We start from the raw sequence: 25,253 nt of genomic DNA on the forward strand, positions 1-25,253 counted from the left end.
GGTGAGAGGGAGGCGAACGATCCCCATGGACAGAAACTAAACTTTGCTGATGACTTTCTATTTTGTTACAGAACACTTACAATTTTGAAGAAATACTAATGAAATTGCCAGGTTCCCCTGTCTGGGCCAGAATGTTTCAAATCTCAAAAAAAAGCCAGTGGATCCAGATAGTATCACTCACGTTTCATGCAACAAAAGATTGCCATTTTCCATGAATACAGGGAGTGCAGAATTATTAGGCAAATGAGTATTTTGACCACATCATCCACTTTATGCATGTTGTCTTACTCCAAGCTGTATAGGCTCGAAAGCCTACTACCAATTAAGCATATTAGGTGATGTGCATCTCTGTAATGAGAAGGGGTGTGGTCTAATGACATCAACACCCTATATTAGGTGTGCATAATTATTAGGCAACTTCCTTTCCTTTGGCAAAATGGGTCAAAAGAAGGACTTGACAGGCTCAGAAAAGTCAAAAATAGTGAGATATCTTGCAGAGGGATGCAGCACTCTTAAAATTGCAAAGCTTCTGAAGCGTGATCATCGAACAATCAAGCGTTTCATTCAAAATAGTCAACAGGGTCGCAAGAAGCGTGTGGAGAAACCAAGGCGCAAAATAACTGCCCATGAACTGAGAAAAGTCAAGCGTGCAGCTGCCAAGATGCCACTTGCCACCAGTTTGGCCATATTTCAGAGCTGCAACATCACTGGAGTGCCCAAAAGCACAAGGTGTGCAATACTCAGAGACATGGCCAAGGTAAGAAAGGCTGAAAGACGACCACCACTGAACAAGACACACAAGCTGAAACGTCAAGACTGTGCCAAGAAATATCTCAAGACTGATTTTACTAAGGTTTTATGGACTGATGAAATGAGAGTGAGTCTTGATGGGCCAGATGGATGGGCCCGTGGCTGGATTGGTAAAGGGCAGAGAGCTCCAGTCCGACTCAGACGCCAGCAAGGTGGAGGTGGAGTACTGGTTTGGGCTGGTATCATCAAAGATGAGCTTGTGGGGCCTTTTCGGGTTGAGGATGGAGTCAAGCTCAACTCCCAGTCCTACTGCCAGTTTCTGGAAGACACCTTCTTCAAGCAGTGGTACAGGAAGAAGTCTGTATCCTTCAAGAAAAACATGATTTTCATGCAGGACAATGCTCCATCACACGCGTCCAAGTACTCCACAGCGTGGCTGACAAGAAAGGGTATAAAAGAAGAAAATCTAATGACATGGCCTCCTTGTTCACCTGATCTGAACCCCATTGAGAACCTGTGGTCCATCATCAAATGTGAGATTTACAAGGAGGGAAAACAGTACACCTCTCTGAACAGTGTCTGGGAGGCTGTGGTTGCTTCTGCACGCAATGTTAATGGTGAACAGATCAAAACACTGACAGAATCCATGGATGGCAGGCTTTTGAGTGTCATTGCAAAGAAAGGTGGTTATATTGGTCACTGATTTGTTTTTGAATGTCAGAAATGTATATTTGTGAATGTTGAGATGTTATATTGGTTTCACTGGTAAAAATAAATAATTGAAATGGGTATATATTTGTTTTTTGTTAAGTTGCCTAATAATTATGCACAGTAATAGTCACCTGCACACACAGATATCCCCCTAAAATAGCTATAACTAAAAACAAACTAAAAACTACTTCCAAAAATATTCAGCTTTGATATTAATGAGTTTTTTGGGTTCATTGAGAACATGGTTGTTGTTCAATAATAAAATTAATCCTCAAAAATACAACTTGCCTAATAATTCTGCACTCCCTGTATATGTTAAATTTAGCGTATTGGTCATGATTCAGCTGGGGAGATCTGAAGCTCCTCCGGACCTCATCCCAATGAACTGTCCAGGGTGCAGGTTTCTCTAGGGAGGTAATGGTTCCTCTATAATTTTCCTACCTCTCCTAGGAATAGAAAGGCAGCACAAGATGTGTGCACTTATCAAACCTTTCTGCCCAGTCTTATATTGAAGGCTACTTTGGTATATTGTCATAATTTTGATGACCACACATAGCTTCAAGTAGAAGAGATATCAAAGGGCACAGATCTCATACTTTGTGCTCTGGATCATTAGGGATTTCTGCATAACATTTAACAATCCCTTCAGGCAAATCCACACTATATACCCTGTTTAGTTTATAAACCACTTAGTATTTATTCTGCACAGATTAGTGTGTAGGAACAGAATTTATATTTGTTGGAATCAAGTAACATGAAGTGAGATTATACTGTAATGTGGAAGGGTTCATCTGGGGGAAAGCAGCTCAGAGGAACACTACAAACACAACACTATAATTTTATGCTAACTATTTAGATTACCAGCCATTCCTTAAAAAAATAAAACTATTTATTTTATTCACCAGAGCTGCGGTCTTGCCACGATCGCTCTGCTCCGCTGGCTGAGATAATAAATCCTGACGATCTCGACCTATCCAATGCATTCCCATAAGGAAGGACTGGGTGGCTAGTGCACATGTGCGAATCAGCGTCTCCTTACAGAGATGCATTGACTCAATGCAACTCTATGATTGCTATTAAGTGTCTTCATGCTCTGCACCAATCTTTGCAGGACCGAAACCCAGGAAGTCCCTCAAGTGGTGGTTAGAGTGACTGCCACTAGAGATGGCGCTGGGCAGCAGTGTGAACACTGTCTTTTCTAAAGGGACAGACTAATGGCCCTGAACAACTACATTTAGCTGTAGTGGTTATGGTGTATGCAGAGTTCTTTTAAACTGGTACCACATGTTCTCACAGTGCTCTGCAATTAAGTTAGTTTTAAAAAAAACTCTCCAAGTACCCTAGTCAATGCAGCTGAATATCATGGTTATGATACCCATTGCACAGCGCTGTGGAATTTGCTGGCGCAATTTAAATAATAAAATAATAATGGTACAATAATTTATGCTCATTGCACTATCCCCGTTGTTCAGCAGTGTAGAAATAAAATGAACATTCATGATTATATTTTCAAGTCCTTTCACAAATACAAATATCAGTAATTATTAAAGGAACAGTCTAAGCACCATAACCACCAAAAGTCAGCCCATACCCAAGTAAGTTTTATGAACTTGCACTGATAGGCTAAGCATGTTCAAAATGGTCTGACCCAGACTTGGAGGCAGTCTGGCAGCCTGCTAGCACATTACTACAATAACAACATGTAGTGTTTATGTTATTCAGACTGGCCGTTTAATACGGATAATTGTTTAAGTGACTCGTGGGGCGCCACAACTGCTTTGATGAGAGTCATTCTAACTGGATAATTTAAAAAGCCAATTCATCAAAAAAAAAAAAAAAAACATATGAAGAAGACACTGAAACGTACCAAAACTATTTGACACATTCAGCACAAATTATGTTTCGCTATCATCCTTACATGCTTCACTTAAAAAAAAGAATGCTCCCAACGAAAAAGGGGTGACAATCCAGACTTCAAACATTTCCTAATCCAGTTCATTCTGTTCTGTATAGATAATGGAAGAGGCAGAAGAGAAATAATTCTCAAATTTCACCCGTTGGCACGTTTAATTAAAAACACAATAGAGAATCTATAACCTTTAAATTAAACCCTCTTGTAATTTCAATGTTTTTGAGCCTCCTGTAATGGGGGTATTTTTAGCTCTTAATACACAGGTACACGTAAATCTGTACGAGGCTAGCTGTGACCCCCGGACGCAGAATGAGAAGTGCTAGTATGGACGAAATTCCCTTAATTGACTTTCATTTTGATTACATAAACAGGTCTACTTGTACGAGTGTTGCTTTGGACTCTCCCACAGAAAACCAACCGTGATTTCTACAAGCCCCTACACGCAATTTTAATTTTTCTTCACCACTTCCTTTTAAAGGAATGAAGCCAAAACTGCATGCATATTTTATGCAAACAAAATAGCAGCGAGGCATCATGGGAATAAATAAATAAAGCAGGATTTATGTTATTGCAATTTAACTGCCTTGACTGTCTCTGTAAAGTGTAAACTAGCATATTAAAATAAACTCCTTCAATGCACACAAATCTACTTTATAGAGAGGTGTCATTAGACGTGTTAGAAATGTCAAGATTTGCTCAGGAGGTTAGTTATGTGCTCCAAAAGATTAGATAAATCCTTAGAAGAAGGCACAGGGTCAACAGTATGATAGACAGCACATAATGGCTGTTCTCTGCTCCTGTGTATTGCTTCATGCCTGCCTTTGTTTCTTTCTGGCTGTCTCTTCTCTAATTGCCTCCCTTCCATTCCACTGAGATCAGTGGGGGAAGGAGACAGCTGAACCGAAGAACAGCTGAATCACAACAAAGAGTAGGCTAAAGTTGATCAGCTTGCCGCAGACTAGATAGAAAGAAGAGATTTCGAAAGTCTGGCTACTATAGATATTTGTCAGTGGAAAGAATAAGGGAGCCTTCAAATGTGGAATATTAAATCCATATATTGTATGAGTAGAGTATTTCTCATGCTTCTACTGAATTTTACCACTAGATCCATGTAAAAATACAGTAGACTAGCTATGGTGTATGGTCCTGTGCATCTTCAGTAATGATGGTCTACGCTGTCATAACACTTTTCTTCTAGGGTTCTATTCCAAAATGGTAATTACTGCAGGGTTATACAGAGCTGAGAGTGAATGCACAATTCCCGATGAGGAATGGTAACAACTCTTTCAACTAAAGCATACTGGGACAATCTCTGAGAAAATTCAGGAAACTTCCTTTAAGATATAATCTCTGTGATCCAGCACTTTCTCCTTTCTCCATTCTAGACTCACTGGCTTCTTAGATAGTTGCTGGCGATGTATGAGTGATGAAGGGACATTCCTGCATGTCTGGTGGAACTACCAGATGATACTGCTATTTTGGATGGAGGGCCACAGTATAATTGACCTTTGACAGATGGCCCCCCCCTCCCCCCTTTGAGCCTGGACTCACTACTACCCAAAAATAAAACACTTGATGCATGAATGCTTGGTTCCATTGGCTGAGGACACCACGGACCTCACTAAATATGGGGAGGAGTAGAGGGGGAGGGAGCCAATAGGGTTTTGTCCTTTTTGTGGACTGGAAGGGCGTTGGGGCTAAGGTGCCCTGTACACCTCGTTAATTGCCGGGGCAGCTTACAGTGTGCAATATTCCTTGTACCGGAACATATGATACGAAGGAAATAATTATTCTGTCACTTAATTCAGGTGACAGCTTTGACTGACCGCACAAAGTGACTTGTGAGAAAGTGAGGTGCATTGTTGGGATGAAGGACTTTCACAGAGCTGGCATTGCTGGAGTTGGGCTGACATTAACACAACGTTCAGTGCTAGTTCGATTAATATTTTTGTTGGTTTGACATGCGAGTGTCACCGTGGATTGTCAGGTTGCCTTTGTCTACTACTCAATATTACGAGACAACCAAGATACAGTTAAAGCACCTGTTATTTTGATATACACTGCAAGTTGCTTTGCAATGTGTTCTTTGTTTGACATTTCTTACACTGTATCTTTTAAGGCAGACTGTATCATTGTAAACTCTTAATAAACACGGATTCCAAAAACAAACAAAGCTGTAACATTTCATTTCAGCACTGTGTCTACAGCAAGAGTGAAGATAAAAGTATAATTTGGACTTAAAAAAAATAAAAATAAATAAATAACTCTTGGGATAGGCATAAGGCTATCCTAGCTATAAAATAAGGCCAGGGAATGAAAGTATTTAGAAAATTGTGCAGACTAGATAGGCCAAATGGTTCTTATCTGCTGTCACAGTCTATGTTTCTATCTTGGAATTTTTTTTAGACTAAACAAATAGTTATTACCCTGCAATCCATACTTTGATTTTACTTTCACTATTGCAGCAGGACATTGTAATACATGCTGTAATTATATGAACAGGAAACTCCCTTTCAAGATATTATCCGTTATGTGCCAGGATTTCAGTAAATGGGGGTCACAGCAATGGTATGCAGTAAAGAAAAATACTGTGGTCAGGCAGAAACACAAGGGAGGATGTGACTTTGACTAGATGCATCCTGTTGAAGCCTTATGAGCGCAGAGCTCACTGTTAGATTACTTAAATAATAACTATTATTATTATTATTATTATTGCAATTTATATAGCGCCAACAGATTCCGTAGCGCTTTACAATATTATGAAAGGGGATTTAGCTATAAATAGGACAATTACAAATAAACTTACAGGAACAATAGGTTGAAGAGGACCCTGCTCGATCGAGCTTACATTCTATAGGAGGTGGGGTGTAAAACACATTAGGAGGCGTGGTTTGGCCGTGAACGAAGATGGCCGCGTAAAGGACGAGCTCCGACCCACTCAGCTAATAAAGCAGGCTTACCCATCAGCACGGCACGAAAATGGGGCGCACTAAACGCCCAGACGGATCCCAAACACCCAGGCTCCCAGCAACTGCCGCACACACGGGCCCCATGGATGGCTACCTGGCTCCGGCACCCGCCGAATACCACGAGGCAGCCGGCGCAAGCATGGCCGACTCCCCGGCCTCCTCACCAATACCGGAGACGGCTGCACCCACGCTGGCGGACATCAGTGCGGACATAAAGGCAATTAAAGCCCTGGCAGCAGCAATGGTAACTAAATCAGACATGCAGACCCTATCCGAGAATCTACACTCAGCGATCCGCACTGAGGTAAACTCTATTAAGGCCGAAATCTCCACACAGGCCTCCAGGATACAGGCAGCTGAGGCCTCAGTGCAAGCTGTTGGGGAGAGGGTTGAAGCCTCAAATCTGGCCATACATAGACAGGGCAATATTCTCCTACACCTGAGACGCCAAACCGAAGATCTTGATAACAGGGGCCGCAGATCAAACATTAGGGTCCGTGGCCTACCGGAACCTGAAGGGGCGGAAGCCGTAGAAGCAACACTACAGACGCTGTTCCGCGACATACTGGGCCCAGAAGCGCCAGACTCCATAACGTTTGACAGGGCGCATAGGGCTAACAGAGCACGCACGTCTGATAACACACCGAGAGACATTATATGTTGCCTCCACTCCTATAAGCTGAAGGAGAAAATTATGAACAAAGCCCGCGCAAGGCCCACCTGGCGTTTCAATGGCGCAGAAGTTGCCCTCTTTCAAGACCTATCTCCCCTCACGCTTGAGGCTCGTAGGGCACTGAGACCCATCACAGCACTACTCAGGGATAGAGGGATCCCATACAAATGGGGTTTCCCCTTTATGTTATTAGCCAGACATCATGACGACTGGTTCCCGCTACGCTGGCCGGAGGAGGTGCCCAGGTTCCTTCAGCGCCTCAACCTCCCGCCTACAGAGGTCACCGACTGGATCCTGGGGCCACTGGACCAGAGGCAGGGACTCCACACCCCGAACTTGCAACGAAGACGACGAGACGTCACACCTAGGCGCCCACAGGCCCGCAGGCAACTGATGCCCACGGACCCGGAGGAATAAAGTTCTGCCCCCCACTTGTATCCACCAAGCAAGGAAGACCGACCAGGACACACTAACGTACCACGGCCCGCTGACAACCACAGATGACATCGCTATCCCGTGTACATCAGATGCCAGATAAGTACTGTTTACGCATACACATGTAAGGGGACTTATCCATGACCGGGTGCTACAACACTCTTCTAACACGCCCTTGGGTGAGGAAAGCTACCCCAAGTTGTTTAGGGAGGGGGGCCTGAAGGGGGGGGGACTCACCGTTTGGCCTACCCATGGGATGGGGTATTTGCAGGGCATACCCCGCATGTGCACGTAAGACACAATCTATGTCGCTATACGGGACTATTGAACTGCTGTACACACGTGCACATATACGGAGACTTCCTTAAGGCGGGGTGTTGCCACACATTCTCAACATGCCCCGGGAGACGGGAGGCTGCTCTAAGTTGCTTGGGAGGGGGGCCTAAGGGGGATGGGATGCACCTTCTAGCTTGCCCGCGGGATGAGACTCTTGCAAGACATGCCCCACTTGTGCACGCGGAACACGAACTAGATTGCTTCATGAGACTGTTGGTAATTCACGGGACACTCAAGCATTTGATGTATTATGGTTCTACTGAAGCTGTGATGTGAGCTGGTCCGGTCGTAGCTGTAACTTACCACCGGCTATGGCACCAGAAGGGGGATAGATTGAGGGAGGTGGGGAACGAATGGGGGATTTTTATGTGTATATTGCTCTTATTTCGTTGATATTGTTATGCCGGGCCATATTGGGTGTGATAGCTTTATGGGTGGGAGAAAGGCGGAGACGCCACGGGGACATAGGGCTACGAAAGGGATGGGGGAGCTTACCTGGGACTACACCTACGAATGTACCTATAGTACCAGAATTCTGAGGTTGGGGGGGTGTGGGGGCGGCTGATTTCTGAATAATGTTAAGATGTGATGTCATATGTTTATTAGGTGGCATTGTCTGTACCCTGCAATGTATGATAAGACCCACTTGCGATGTTCACTCTTGGCAGACAAACACACGCACACCCATACCGCCTGACTCATGCCCCCCCCCCTCCCCCCCCATGGATGGCCAGCCCCGCTTCCTGTCCCCGGAACATAGGAACGGGGACAGAGCCCGATATGGGAGACAGGGGGACTAAGATCGAACTCCCTATGCGGCCGGCCCGGCCAGACACGGCCCAAAATTCGAACTACCCTACGACAGCAATGGGCTATCCGCCCCGACACAGGGTAGGACCAGCAGCCACACGTACCGTCTATCCCTACAGTTGTAGACCCATTCCCCCATACTTCGTGACCGTAATACTCGATATTTTCACAAGTATTGGCCATTAAATTCAACTTAGGAACATGTGGGACACGGACACTCCTTTGAGAGTACACACACTACTACATCACTGGACACTGTACATCCGTTACTGACTGGACAGTGACACCGGACTTCTTCGGCCACACCGCCACCCCGACATACACCTGTGTAGACCACATTACTGGGGGCCCCAGGACCGTGGCTGCCCTAGCCTGATAGGGAACGGTACGGTCTTGTTATCCACCCAGCTACACAGGACACCCTCGAGTGGAGGGGATAACTTTAATTCTTATTGATATCGTATCACTGAGCACTTACACCAGGGGCCTCCTGGGGCGGGCTACACTGGGTGTGGGCCGAGCCGCCCCCAACTCGTGGGACTTGTAACTTACGAAGGTTCTACCTTTCCTCTTCTTTAACTGCACTTATATCCTTTTTCTTTTTTCTCTTCCACCCTCCCCTCTCCCCCCCCCCCCCCCCCCTCACACCGGCAGGCAGCGCGCGCGAGGGCCACTAGACCCAGAACACCTGAACACGACCGCGGAGTCACCAGCGACCTCGCCCGCACTATCCCAATGGCGTACATAGCAGCGCCTCTACATGTCCTTACGCAAAACTGCCGAGGCCTTAACTCACCTGAGAAGCGCGCACACCTCCTACGAGAACTTCATCGCAAACGGATCTCGGTAGCAATACTACAAGAAACATCTCAAATCCTCGGACACCCATAGACTGAAAGACAGAGTTTACCCAATTAACTATCACAGCACTCATCCCGAAGCCCGCAAGGTAGGAGTTGCGATACTGTTGGCCGCTAATCTGGCCTTCACTCTGCTGGACCGACAGACAGACCCCAACGGTAGGTATCTCTTCGTCAAAGGCACGATTACGGGGAAGACATACACCTTTGCCTCTATCTATGCGCCAAACGCAAAACAGGCGATGTTCTTATGCAAAACATTCCGCCAACTGGCAGCATTCACGGAAGGCTCCCTCATCATAGGGGGGGACTTTAACGCACCACTGGATCCGTTGCTGGACTCCTCGACAGGACACAGTTGTATCCCACAATCCGCGATTAGGGCCATCAAGAAGACCATGCGGGACTCGAGATTGGTGGACGCGTGGCGGACCATTCATCCAACAACCCGTGATTTCACGCACTACTCCGCCATACATAGGAGATACTCTCGCATTGATTATGTTCTGATCCAACAAGAAGGCCTCCAACACCTACAGTCGGCAACAATCGCACCTACACCGTGGTCGGACCACAGTGCAGTGGCCGTGAAGCTCGACTCCCCGCTATTCAGGCCTGCCAGGACGGAGTGGAGACTAAATGAGTCGCTCCTCTCGGACCCGGGTGTGCTGGCTGACCTGACCGAACACCTCACTAATTACTTCAGGGAAAACGACACGGAAGAGGTATCAAAAGTGACGCTATGGGAGGCACATAAGAGTGTACTTCGAGGTCACCTCATTAGAATTGCTTCCCGTAAGAAGAGGGAATCGCAGCGACGTATGTTGGAGCTCACCGACCAAATCTCCCGCTTGGAAACACAACACAAACGATCACAACTTGAAGAACACTATCGCCCACTTTTGGATGCCCGCCGACAACTGGCAGACCTGGTTGCCAGCAAACACCATAGGGTGACACAACGATCCAAGGCCTTCTTCTACATCCATGCGAATAAGGGAGGGAGACTCCTGGCTCGCATGATCCGGCCCCAACAAGCGAGGGCGCAGGTCCACGAACTCCGGAAGACTGATGGCTCACTTACTCAATTCCCTGAAGCAATTGCCACTGAATTCTGTAACTACTACAGACAACTATACAATTCCACACCGACACTCCCCGACGCCCACGGAGCGAACCTACAAGACGCAACATGGCGTTACCTACAAGGTTTCCAACCCGACGCTCTAACACCAGAAGAAGCAGAACTGCTGGAGGCCCCGATCACCACGGAAGAGGTACAGGCAGCGATTAAGACAGCAAAAAGAGGGAAAGCTCCGGGACCGGACGGACTCTCGGCGGGATATTACAAATCATTTAGGGACATTCTCGCGCCGCATCTAACGACAGCCCTCAATCGACTCCAACAGGGTGACACACTACGCCAGGAGACGTTGGCAGCCACCATCACGGTAATTCCTAAACCTGGCAAAAACCCCGAAAACTGCAGCAGCTACCGGCCGATCTCGCTTCTTAACGCGGATGTGAAACTCTTCACTAAGATCATTGCTACCAGATTACAACGGTATGTGCCACGCTTGATACACCCGGACCAAACGGGTTTCGTTCCGGGACGGGAAGCCAGAGATTGCACGCTCCGGGCGTTCTCTGTTCAGGCATTAGCCCTTAGAGAAAAATCAGGCCTACTAATGCTCTCCACAGATGCCGAAAAGGCTTTTGACCGGGTAAACTGGAGCTTCATGATGGCGACGCTACGAAAAGTGGGACTAGGAAGAGGGATGATGGCTTGGATAGAGGCGCTATATACGGACCCCTGCGCTAAAGTACGGGTGAATGGCGCTCTTACGGACGCCTTCACCATCCACAACGGTACGCGTCAGGGTTGCCCATTATCACCACTCTTGTTTGCCATCTCGCTGGAACCGTTCTTGGATAGGGTGAGACATACCCCGGAGATCAGGGGGTTTCGGCATGGGACTCAGGAACATAAGGTAGCTGCATACGCAGACGACATGCTCTTCTTCGTGAGCGACCCAACTGATTCCCTGCCGGCATTGATGCGAGAATTCGATACGTACGGCCGGTTATCGGGACTGAAACTCAATCTAACTAAATGCGAAATATTAGATGTCTCGACCCCGATGGACGTAGGAGAACAAATTCAACGTGAATACCCCTTTCATTGGTGTCGGGACCAGATGCGATACCTGGGAATCTGGATACCCAGGAACCCGAAAGAAGTGTATGCCACGAATTACATCCCCCTTTTGCGCACAATCCTAAATGATCTCAAAAGCTGGAACTACGACCACATCTCCTGGCAGGGACGTATATCGGTAATAAAGATGAACGTTCTCCCGCGGCTCCTTTACTACTTTCACACCATCCCCTGGCACATCCCGACGGGATTTTTTGCATCTCTTAAGTCAGCGGTGATACAATACGTCTGGAAGGGAGAAAGGGCTCGGCTCAGCTTTGACAAGTTATGCCTACCCAAGAATTGGGGAGGCCTGGCTTTGCCAGACATTCGCAAATACTATCATGCCACGGTACTGCAGCGGATTAGGGATTGGCATGTGGCACCTGACACCAAACTGTGGGTGGCGCTGAATAGAGAGGGTAGTAACAAAGCCCTCCACAGACTCACGTGGCATACTTCGGTGGACGCAACGTCAGTGCTAGGTGCTGAATCACCCGTCGCTCAAACATTGAAGACATGGTCCCACCTGAGACGTAACCAACACATCTCCCCGCAGCCGAGCCCCCTGATACCGATCACCTTCAATTCTGATATAGGCGGAGGACTTCCCCGTTCTTCCTGGCCAGTTGTAGGAAATGAAGACTTTGTCCCGATATCCAAAGTCCTCAGTAACGCGGGTATACAGAACCTTCGAGACTGGAGTGGAATACCACATCCAACACTCATGCATAGATTTCATTATGCGCAACTACGACATTTTTACTATAACCTTCCCAACAGGGTAGCAATACATAGGGAACAAACGTGGTTTGAACATTTCTGCACGACTGACTCGGATGCCGATGGCAGAGTCTCAGTCATATATCAACGGCTAATAACGGGAGAACGCTCCAGGAACACGGCGTTCAAAAGAAGATGGGAAGAGCTGACGGATAGGACGTTCACTGACACACAATGGGAACAGATATTGACTCTGCAGCACAAGAGCTCCATCAGCACCAACTACCAGGAGGTCAACTTCAAGCTGCTTTCCCACTGGTACAAGACCCCCTCCTTGCTACATAGAATATTCCCGGGATCTTCAGACGCATGTTGGAGATGCGAATCCCACACAGGCACAATAAGACACATTTGGTGGGACTGCGCACGGATTAAGCCGTTTTGGGAGGATATACAACGAGAGATGAGGATCATACTGGGAGACCTACCTGACTTCACCATAGAAATGGCCCTACTCCATCACACCGAGGGCTCAATAGCCCAATACAAGAGGTCGATAGTTCGACACCTACTAAATGCGGCTAAAGCATCCATTCCCGCTAAATGGAAGCAAACACAACCACCGACTGTGACGGACTGGCTTCAGAGAGTAGAAGACATCCACACGGCTGAGGCGCGATATGCAAAATTACTAGGAAGAAGCACCAAACATGTAGAGGCCTGGACCCCGTGGTATGTATACCTCTCACGACCAGGAGCAGGGAGACCTTGAAACACACCATTTCATACGGTCTTGGAGAGACCGAGCGTGCGCTGATGTCTGGTGCCATATCTAAACCCAACCCCTCCCCCCCTCCCCCCCCCCTCATCCACTCCCCCCCTCTTCTTCTCCTTCCAACAACATACGAGGTTTCTTACTCATCCCCACGCGACCCATTTCTGGGACTCAGTGGTGGCGGCTCGGACTGCCCCAGGGGGGCCAGACCGGGGGTAACTGACTGTGAGGATGCGTGAGCTATAGGAGAACTTTGTAGTAGATACCAGAGAGGCGCTCCAGTGCCATCACCCCCCAAAACATTAAATAAAAAACAAAAAACTGACTACAGGGACGACTAGGACCCTGACCGAACTGAACAACGACTCCACAGTATGACTCAATAGACCGACGAGGGGAAGGGAACATAACATACGCCCTGCGACACTCCAAGGCACCTCATCAGGCGTCTGACTGACGGACTTACGAAGTGGACAGACTCACCTAAACCACTCCTGTAACATGGGTGGCCACTGGAGGTTCTCCCCCAGGGGACCCTAGACTAGGACGAGGATTTGAGGGTTACACCCTTAGTGGTGCACTGTATGTGCTTGACATTCACACTCTCAATTGCTACACAATGCACTTAGCTCATCGATAAATACTCACATGGCCTCGACACTGCTCCCACTCAGGATTACGCAGGGGCCCTCAGTCATATATGTCGCATCTCGTTATGACTACAAATATGAATACTACCTTCTCTCCCGGCTATTAGACTTAAAACCGGGCCACCTGAAGGTGCCACGGAATAGGGGCCCTAAGTTATCCCATTATTTAGCTCTCATTGAGAGGTTTTTGATGTTACTGGAATGGCAATAGCTTTTAATGATGCATCTATCTATATTTGTTCGCTTGTCACTTTGCTTGAGTTGCCTACGCTTTATTGGCTAATGAACAGCCATATGACGCTTGTTGCATATCAGATGATCAGAAGATAAAAATGCTTACTTTTGATGTTAATTTACGAACTGACTTGCCGTATATACACTGTTGTGGTGTATGACTGTTTGTTTCTGTACTCACCTGTTCGTCATAATAAAGAATTTACAAAAAAAAATAAAACACATTAGGACAGGAATTTGCAATCAAATAAGGTGGATTGCCCTTTAGGAGAGGGCAAGAACTAGGTACTATAATCAGTTATCAGCTAAGTAGTTACAGTGCTTTCTCATTTTTAACTGTGACATTTAAAAAGTAGATCCTGCTTCCATCAGACCCATAAATTGTATGCAAATGGGCATCTACACTTCACATACAAACAACACACACACATTTACATCACAGACTTGATGAGTACACTCAACATACACCCCTGGATATACACACTGAGCCTCAATATACATCACGCCCCCCCCCCCCCACCCCGATTCACACACAAACTGCATATACATACACATCTGTGTTTAGACATTTTTTTCCCCTTAACGATTTTCAAATAACTAGATTACGACACTTTTTCCCCCATTTCCACAACTCTGAATACTGCATTAAAAATGTGCTTTGATCTATGCTCCCTCTAGAAATCGACGAGGGACACACTCCCGATGCTACCTGATGAGAATTTTGTACTATTTAGAAGCTTGATTGTGCTGACAATTGCCTCTGTGGAAGCTGAATTATATATTACTCACGTGTGTGTGTTTTATACTTATTTTAGAAGTCTGATTGTTTAAAAGAATTACATTTCTAGATTACCCACACCTAGTGCTGCAAGAGTCACCTCATTTCTGGGCATGTGTCACATCTTGTTGCAAAATGTAACATTTACATGCTGCAGCCTTCCTCTTCTGACAACATATAGAGAGATGTGTTGTCACATCCACCTGTTTTCCTGGATATGTATCAGTAACATATTTTTCATTTATTAATTTTTCTTTAATAAACACACAACCATACTCTGCAGATGGTAACACCTCCATAAATCTCTGGCTCAGTGAGCATTCAGGTAAGCAATCATTATCTCAGCTGACGATCTGATTACCCTATATAGTGGTAGGTTATACTGAACACACGTCCCTATACACTGACTGCAGGCATAATAACAGGCTGAATAATCAGAAACTGAAAGCTTAACATTTTACGAATGCTCGGGGAAATGTGTTTTGGAGCATTGCCAAACAGAGAATATTTTGCAACATCTATTATTTTTCACAGGGCTGATCCACGAACAAAGAATATATGCCTCAGGCAAATAAATTTTGTAAAGAATGTATTGACCCGCACCCCTACAACTAAATGCAAAGATATAGAGAATTAACGAGGACTGCACTATGGATACATAGAGGACAAACTCCAAGCAGCAGCAGGCCCCAAAATATTACTGTCCACACCCTTTTGTGCTATTGAATAATTATTTCATAGAAACATAGAATGTGACAGCAGATAAGAACCCTTCGGCCCATCTAGTCTGCCCAATTTTCTAAATACTTTCATTAATCCCTAGCCTTATCTTATAGCTAGGATAGCCTTATTTCCAAACTATGTCTACCAAGCTCCTGCGTATTAGACATGAGTGCCAAGACATACAGTTTACCATAGATTATATAGGAACTCTCACTTTGGCAGAATATATACAGATGAACCAGGTACTCAAAGGGTTCAATTACTTTACACCTGGGCAGTATCTCGGCTCTTCAAAGGCTAGCGAAAGACTCTAGTGCAGTGGTAAGCAAGCTTCGGCACTCCAGATGTAGACTACATTTCCCATAATGCTCTTGCAGCTGTAATGCTGGCACAGCATCAGGGAAGAGGTAGTCCACAACATCTGGAGTTGTGAAGGTTGCCTACCTCTACCCTAGGGAGCCAAAACCACACCCTAGTTGTGTAGAAAAAGAAGGTACTTTAAACACCTTTAGAGTGCCTAATACATCTGCGCAACTTTGGAGAGAAAGTCAGATTCTAGAATTTAAATAAGTTAACCATTACCTTTGCGACAAAAACTATTATTTTTTAAAAGGAAACTATGCACCATAACCACTCAGTGACACTATAGTTCCAGCTAAGACTGAAGGACCTCCACTGCCCATAAAGACAGGTAAAAGGTTTGACAGATTACTTTCAGGCCATGCCAGGAGACTTCTGGTACTAGAACCACTAAAGGGAAGTTGTTAAAGGATCTTAGAGTAACTCTTTAATTTGACATTTAACCACATGTAAAGCTGTCCTGGAATGGCCTTTCAAATTAAGCAAATTCCAGATTTCCCATGGTTATCAGCTTTTGGCCCACATTTCACTTCAAGTAGACAGTGACACACAAGACCCAAAAATACTGGGAGGGTGTGTTTTTGACTTCCCTCCACCACAAAGCTTACTCCAGTAAATATGTTGGTTGCATTTATTGTATAGTTCAGTAAATGAGGACCTGTTGCCAAAAGAAAGATGTATGTGCCGTTTTAAAGCAGCTGCTGTGTTACCACTGTTAGTAGTTTTGTTTAAAATAGACACCATAATCACCAGAAACACTACAGCTTACTGTTGTGGTTCTGGTGCAAAGTGACTGTCCCTGGAGGCTCAGCAATGCAAACACTCCTTTTCTTTTACATTACTTACTAAGGCCACCGTTCAGACAGCCACTAGAGTCCCGTGGTGGGGCCCTGCAATCTCTGTAGGATCAACTTTAGTGTATTCATGCTACCCATAAAGATGCATTGAGCAAATTGCTGCGCATGCTCACTGGTCCCCCATGCCTCCCAATGGAGAAGCATTTCATTGGCGGAGATAGTCTGTGATGAGGATAGTAGCCAAGGGTGGATTGGCGGCCGCAGTTAGGGTCTAAGGGTTAGTAAACTATTTTACTGTATAAGGGGGTGCAATAATCTAGGTCAGGGGTAGGCAACCTCCAGATGTTGTGAACTACATATCCTATGATTCTTTGCCTGCATTATAGATTTAAAAACATCATGGAAGATGTAGTACACAATACATGGAGTACAGAATGTCGACTACCCCCCCAATCTAGGAAGTTAAGAAAACACTAACATTAGGAATATATGTTTTTTTTCCTAATGTTAGTGTGTTCCTTTAACTAAAAGTGCATTTGAATCAAAATGTTTAATATTTATTCAATATATTGTGGGGAATGCCCGCACTCACTATATTTTTATATTAACATTTTAGTGTGTAGCAGTGTGTGACGAGGCATTCATCTGGTTTTACATTGTAAGGCCATTTGCAATACCTGCTACACAACTTGTCTCTTATCTAGATAGCAAGGGGTGTGAGACTTATCTTTGCAGAAGAGACTTTCTTAGTTCATATACTTGTTTCCGGGGGGAGGGGGTGGGTGTGTAGCCCAAATGAATATTAAGAAAGGAGCAGACAGAGTAAGGAACTCACAAGATAATGATTAACATAGGGTCCAATGACACAATCCTGTAACCTACATAATATATACCAACACCCAATGTATGAATGAATGAGAAAAATTCTACACTGCCTAATCTGCACATATGCTCCTGAAAGACACGTCAAAGCTATCTTGAAATAACCTAGACAAACAGAATCATTTTTAAAACCAAGCGAGATAAAATTCTTGCTTTGATGACAAAATACTTAAGTAGTTGTTTTTCTAGAAAAAAAAAACTCAAAACCTGAGAATTTTAAAATATGGCCAGGGAGTAGAGATGTCGTTCTGTAACATCTGAGGATCTAACTTTTGGCCATCCCCGGCTAGTACAATGCATAGCCTAAAGGAAGATCTTTAAAGTTTATAAGCTGGTAAACTGCATTGCCTACCACAAATCAAAGTATTAAATATAAAATAATGTAATAAAATAAAGCCTCTCAAACTCATCTGTACTGTAGGCTGTATAATATTCTTAGAGTCAGAGCATGGCAAAGGGTCTTGAATCTGACAATCTATCCCTAGACATTGTGTCGCTTAATGATTGAGGTTTATTTCAACTAAGCCTATTAAACTGAGTAAGCTATAGACCGATCCAGTTTTGGCTATTTGCATTCTCACAAATATTTTCATTGTGATTGCTTGCACACAAAAGAATGTATTTAGCAATTCAGAATGTGCAACTCAAACCAGTCTTTAGATCGCTCAGTTTCAATAATGCTGCATAAGCTAAACAGGAATCAACTGATGTCTTACCAACATGGTTTTCTAATCATTTAACAGTGATATCGTAACGGATTTGCTCACACAGGTCGATATTACCTGCTCATAAAATTCAGCAATTTGGGGAAAACATAAATGTACAAAACCAGAACCCAAAAGATTTTGTTACATAAAAACTATAAAATATACTCAATGTACTCTGATATTTAACATACATAATACAAGTTAAAACAGATTAAACAGTGCATCAAATTTGATTTATACAGGTATGTCATTATTTGGGCTTCCTTTATATAGATAGTGAATATAGATTTACCTGCACAGTTGCCTCCCTTCTCCCCAACAGATGAAGATATGTGAGAAGACTGAAATCCGGTGGTGTCTGCCATTTTGCTGTTAATCACTGTATATAGACAACAAAATACATATTGGTGGGGCTTTGCAGAGACATATATTTGTGCATTGCTGAAAATATCAAACTCACCAGATGGATGAATAAATATATCTACAGTTCCTAATCTACAATTCTAAATGAAGCGATCATTAGTCATATATAACAAGATAAGAGCTCAATGTCATTCGAGACTATTTAGTAGAAAAAGATTGTAATGTAAAATAAAAGCATCACCTTGGAAGGATTACTATTAAGAGTCAGCATTTGGATAGCAAACTAGCAAATGCTGAGTGGATTTGAGTTCCAATTGCAGATTTCATCATACATCTACAGACCGAGATCAACAGAATCATGAATAAGCCCTAGCACTTACTGACTGAACAGTGCGTTATATTCAGCAGATACTGAATAAGAAAGAGCCACATGTATTAGAATAAGCATCCCTTAAAAAAAAAAATATATATATAAACAGCCCAAAATATGAAAATCAAACCTCTATCTAAAAGAACATCCTGAAATCTGATTAAAACATGGATCCACGACCATTTACCTTTTGTTTCAAACAACTGTAATGGCTTCAATATACAGATTTAAATATATATATATATATTTTATATTAGGTGATAAGGATTAATGGTGAATCATTTCCACCAGCTAAATAAAAATGCCTGTGTGTTAGACAGCTAAATTGCATTTCTAAATATATATCATAAAAGGGTGTGTACAGGTGCAGGAATACATTAATCAGACACAAAGATATATAAATAAATACAATTATACAGGGTGTACTATATTTCTATACAATATGATTATCTTCGCATGCATTCAGACACTATTTAATGTGAATAATAAAGAATAGAGCTATATATCAGTACAGCTGTTTTCTAGCAGGGTCCCCATCAACCCATTGTTCTGTAACATTTTGTAATTGCCTCATTTATTGTTAAAGTCCCCCCCCCCCTTTTTTATAATATCGTAAAGCGCTACGGAATATGTTGGCGCTATATAAATACCAATAATAATAATAATAATCCTCCGAATTACAGAGAATTGGAACCCCCAATGGATGGATTCAGGCTAAAATAATCAATCTGAGGCTATGTCTGAGCTGGAGAATGTTTCCGAATCGGCTATTTTAGCCTGGATATTGTCCTCTGGCTCTCAGTGCGTTACCCTGGGCGGGTATGTACGAATATGGCGCACACGTGCCGCTAGCTGTGATAAACAGGGTGATGGGGTGCACGAGGCAGAGACAAAGAAAGAGATAAAAGATAGATGGATATATACGTGCGTCTCTCCGTCCTGCTCCTGTCACCGAGCGACCAAGCGCGACACCGACACAATGACGCAGTGACCGGGGCAACGCCTGCGGAGGGCGGGACTTCGCGGCGGGGGGCGGGACTTCGCGGCGGCGGGGGGCGTGGCTTCGATGGAAATGTCAAGGCGTGGAAGGCGCGGTTATGCAGTGGGGATAATGGGCGGGGGGCTCGTGACGTCGTCAAGCGCTGCGCCAATTACAGCAGCGTGCGCGTGCGCAATCTCCTCACAGAGGCTCACTCATCCTTCCTAGGTGGCTTTTTTTTTTCTTTTTCAACGAAAAGGAAAAAAAAAAACTTTATTAATACGTTTACAATAAACAAAGAGCCTCGCTGTGGTATTATAATATTTGAATAAAAGATAAATAATTAGAGGTCAAAATCCATATGTGAAGTAAAGCCACTCATTGCATTCTCTATAGAATGAAACGCGTCTTATTTACAGCGGATTGCTATCTAAACGAGGTAAAGAGCTCGTTTCAGACCATAATAGCCGAACTGGAAACAGAGCTGAGTCGGGCAATGTATCCACATTCGGCTATTTTGGTCTGACTTGTGGAATCTAATTTCTAGCGAATATATCTGCCTTGTGTGACTGCAGACTGCCTTAGCAGCTATGTATGCCACACAACTGACTTTCACAAATGTATGTCTAGTAATAATAATACAACCATTAGAGTTGGCTGTGACCGTTGGAGCGGTGTCTCGCGGGTGGTGTCGGGAATCGTAGTTCTGACCCACCCTCTCACAGCAGCCTTTGGGATGCGCCGATGGTGACTATCTTACTACATCTCCCGGCGTTCACTTCGGCCACAGGGCTTGTTTACTCCGCCTGTCGCGCAGCAGGAATCCCCCGACAGCAACAGGTTGGTTGGGTGCCAGCGGGTGTCTCTCCCGCCCAGTGTGGCCACAAAGCCTGATGGCGGGCTGTGACAGCATCCCTGGGCCTGTCACAATCACCCTCCAGCAAATACACATAGTGCAATGTGGCCATTACTGGGGGTGGGGGCTTATTCACTAAAATTACAATAATACAGGGCTATGTACTAAGGTGACAATAATACAGGGCTATTCACTAAAGGGACAATAATACAGGGCCGTGTACTAAAGGGACAGTAATACAGGGCTAGGTACTAAGGTGACAATAATACAGAGCTATGTACTAAAGGGACAATAATACAGAGCTATGTACTAAAGGGACAATAATACCAAGCTATGTACTAAAGGGACAATAATACAGGGCTATGTACTCAGGTGACAATAATACAGGGCTATGTACTAAAGGGACAATAATACAGAGCTATTTATTAAAGGGACATTAATAGAGGGCTATTCACTAAGGTGACAATAATAGAGGGCTATGTACTAAAATGACAATAATACAAAGCTATGTACTAAAGGGACACTAATACAGGGCTATGTACTAAAGGGGCAATAATACATGGCTATTTACTAAAGGGACAATAATAGAGGGCTATGTACTAAAGGGACAATAATACAGAGCTATGTACTAAAGGGACAATAATACAGGGCTATGTACTAAAGGGACAATAACACAGGGCTGTGTACTAAAGGGACAGTAATACAGGGCTATGTACTAAAGGGACAATAATACAGAGCTATGTACTAAAGGGACAATAATACAGGGCTGTGTACTAAAGGGACAATAATACAGGGCTATGTACTAAAGGGACAATAATACAGGGCTATGTACTAAAGGGACAATAATACAGGGCTGTGTACTAAAGGGACAGTAATACAGGGCTATGTAGTAAAGGGACACTAATACAGGGCTATGTAGTAAAGGGACAATAATACAGGGCTATGTACTAAAGGGACAATAATACAGAGCTATGTACTAAAGGGACAATAATACAGGGCTATGTACTAAAGGGACAATAATACAGAGCTATGTACTAAAGGGACAATAACACAGGGCTATGTACTAAAGGGACAATAACACAGGGCTGTGTACTAAAGGGACAGTAATACAGGGCTATGTACTAAAGGGACAATAATACAGGGCTGTGTACTAAAGGGACAGTAATACAGGGCTATGTAGTAAAGGGACAATAATACAGGGCTATGTAGTAAAGGGACAATAATACAGGGCTATGTACTAAAGGGACAATAATACAGGGCTGTGTACTAAAGGGACAGTAATACAGGGCTATGTAGTAAAGGGACACTAATACAGGGCTATGTAGTAAATGGACACTAATACAGGGCTATGTAGTAAATGGACACTAATACAGGGCTATGTAGTAAATGGACACTAATACAGGGCTATGTACTAAAGGGACAATAATACAGGACTATGTACTAAAGGGACAATAATACAGGGCTGTGTACTAAAGGGACAATAATACAGGGCTATGTACTAAAGGGACAATAATACAGAGCTATGTACTAAAGGGACAATAATACAGGGCTATGTACTAAAGGGACAATAATACAGAGCTATGTACTAAAGGGACAATAATACAGGGCCGTGTACTAAAGGGACAGTAATACAGGGCTGTGTACTAAAGGGACAGTAATACAGGGCTATGTACTAAAGGGACAGTAATACAGAGCTATGTACTAAAGGGACAGTAATACAGGGCTTTGTACTAAAGGGACAATAATACAGGGCTATGTACTAAAGGGACAATAATACAGAGCTATGTACTAAAGGGACAATAATACAGGGCCGTGTACCTAAGGGACAGTAATACAGGGCTGTGTACTAAAGGGACAGTAATACAGGGCTAGGTACTAAGGTGACAATAATACAGAGCTATGTACTAAAGGGACAATAATACAGGGCCGTGTACTAAAGGGACAGTAATACAGGGCTAGGTACTAAGGTGACAATAATACAGAGCTATGTACTAAAGGGACAATAATACAGAGCTATGTACTAAAGGGACAGTAATAGAGGGCTATTCACTAAGGTGACAATAATAGAGGGCTATGTACTAAAATGACAATAATACAAAGCTATGTACTAAAGGGACACTAATACAGGGCTATGTACTAAAGGGGCAATAATACATGGCTATTTACTAAAGGGACAATAATAGAGGGCTATGTACTAAAGGGACAATAATACAGAGCTATGTACTAAAGGGACAATAATACAGGGCTATGTACTAAAGGGACAATAACACAGGGCTGTGTACTAAAGGGACAGTAATACAGGGCTATGTACTAAAGGGACAATAATACAGGGCTGTGTACTAAAGGGACAGTAATACAGGGCTATGTAGTAAAGGGACAATAATACAGGGCTATGTAGTAAAGGGACAATAATACAGGGCTATGTACTAAAGGGACAATAATACAGGGCTATGTACTAAAGGGACAATAATACAGGGCTGTGTACTAAAGGGACAGTAATACAGGGCTATGTACTAAAGGGACAATAATACAGGGCTATGTACTAAAGGGACAATAATACAGGGCTATGTACTAAAGGGACAATAATACAGAGCTATGTACTAAAGGGACAATAATACAGGGCTATGTACTAAAGGGACAATAATACAGGGCTGTGTACTAAAGGGACAATAATACAGGGCTATGTACTAAAGGGACAGTAATACAGGGCTATGTACTAAAGGGACAATAATACAGGGCTATGTACTAAAGGGACAATAATAAGAAGCTATGTACTAAAGGGACAATAATACAGGGCCGTGTACTAAAGGGACAGTAATACAGGGCTGTGTACTAAAGGGACAGTAATACAGGGCTATGTACTAAAGGGACAGTAATACAGAGCTATGTACTAAAGGGACAATAATACAGGGCTGTGTACTAAAGGGACAGTAATACAGGGCTTTGTACTAAAGGGACAATAATACAGGGCTATGTACTAAAGGGACAATAATACAGAGCTATGTACTAAAGGGACAATAATACAGGGCCGTGTACCTAAGGGACAGTAATACAGGGCTGTGTACTAAAGGGACAGTAATACAGGGCTAGGTACTAAGGTGACAATAATACAGAGCTATGTACTAAAGGGACAATAATACAGGGCCGTGTACTAAAGGGACAGTAATACAGGGCTAGGTACTAAGGTGACAATAATACAGAGCTATGTACTAAAGGGACAATAATACAGAGCTATGTACTAAAGGGACAATAATACCAAGCTATGTACTAAAGGGACAATAATACAGGGCTATGTACTCAGGTGACAATAATACAGGGCTATGTACTAAAGGGACAATAATACAGAGCTATTTACTAAAGGGACATTAATAGAGGGCTATTCACTAAGGTGACAATAATAGAGGGCTATGTACTAAAATGACAATAATACAAAGCTATGTACTAAAGGGACACTAATACAGGGCTATGTACTAAAGGGGCAATAATACATGGCTATTTACTAAAGGGACAATAATAGAGGGCTATGTACTAACGGGACAATAATACAGAGCTATGTACTAAAGGGACAATAATACAGGGCTGTGTACTAAAGGGACAGTAATACAGGGCTATGTACTAAAGGGACAATAATACAGAGCTATGTACTAAAGGGACAATAATACAGGGCTGTGTACTAAAGGGACAGTAATACAGGGCTATGTAGTAAAGGGACAATAATACAGGGCTATGTAGTAAAGGGACAATAATACAGGGCTATGTACTAAAGGGACAATAACACAGGGCTGTGTACTAAAGGGACAGTAATACAGGGCTGTGTACTAAAGGGACAGTAATACAGGGCTATGTAGTAAAGGGACACTAATACAGGGCTATGTAGTAAAGGGACAATAATACAGGGCTATGTAGTAAAGGGACAATAATACAGGGCTATGTACTAAAGGGACAATAATACAGGGCTATGTACTAAAGGGACAATAATACAGGGCTATGTACTAAAGGGACAATAATACAGGGCTGTGTACTAAAGGGACAGTAATACAGGGCTATGTACTAAAGGGACAATAATACAGGGCTATGTAGTAAAGGGACACTAATACAGGGCTATGTAGTAAAGGGACAATAATACAGGGCTATGTACTAAAGGGACAATAATACAGAGCTATGTACTAAAGGGACAATAATACAGGGCTATGTACTAAAGGGACAATAATACAGGGCTGTGTACTAAAGGGACAATAATACAGGGCTATGTACTAAAGGGACAGTAATACAGGGCTATGTACTAAAGGGACAATAATAAGAAGCTATGTACTAAAGGGACAATAATACAGGGCCGTGTACTAAAGGGACAGTAATACAGGGCTGTGTACTAAAGGGACAGTAATACAGGGCTATGTACTAAA

At 43.7% G+C, this 25,253-nt stretch overlaps 2 protein-coding genes across 2 annotated transcripts in view; one reads left to right on the forward strand and one right to left on the reverse strand.

Annotated features, from left to right (window-relative positions):
- The window catches only part of RTN3 (reticulon 3), a 44,101-nt gene extending 24,052 nt beyond the window's left edge, over positions 1–20,049 (reverse strand). The window contains exons 1-2 of the mRNA XM_063437718.1: positions 19,940–20,049; positions 18,575–18,661 (exon numbers count right to left, since the gene is read on the reverse strand). Coding sequence (XP_063293788.1) covers positions 18,575–18,647 — 73 coding nt within the window. The 5' untranslated portion in view covers positions 18,648–18,661; positions 19,940–20,049. The remainder of the gene's footprint in view (positions 1–18,574; positions 18,662–19,939) is intronic.
- Positions 20,050–20,652: 603 nt separating this feature from the next.
- ATL3 (atlastin GTPase 3) overlaps positions 20,653–25,253 on the forward strand; it is a 54,231-nt gene continuing 49,630 nt past the window's right edge. Inside the window, exon 1 of the mRNA XM_063438613.1 lies at positions 20,653–20,834. The gene's annotated coding sequence lies outside the window, so the exon portion shown is untranslated. The remainder of the gene's footprint in view (positions 20,835–25,253) is intronic.

This window comes from Pelobates fuscus, chromosome 12 (assembly GCF_036172605.1).
Source record: "Pelobates fuscus isolate aPelFus1 chromosome 12, aPelFus1.pri, whole genome shotgun sequence".
Taxonomy (NCBI): domain Eukaryota; kingdom Metazoa; phylum Chordata; class Amphibia; order Anura; family Pelobatidae; genus Pelobates; species Pelobates fuscus.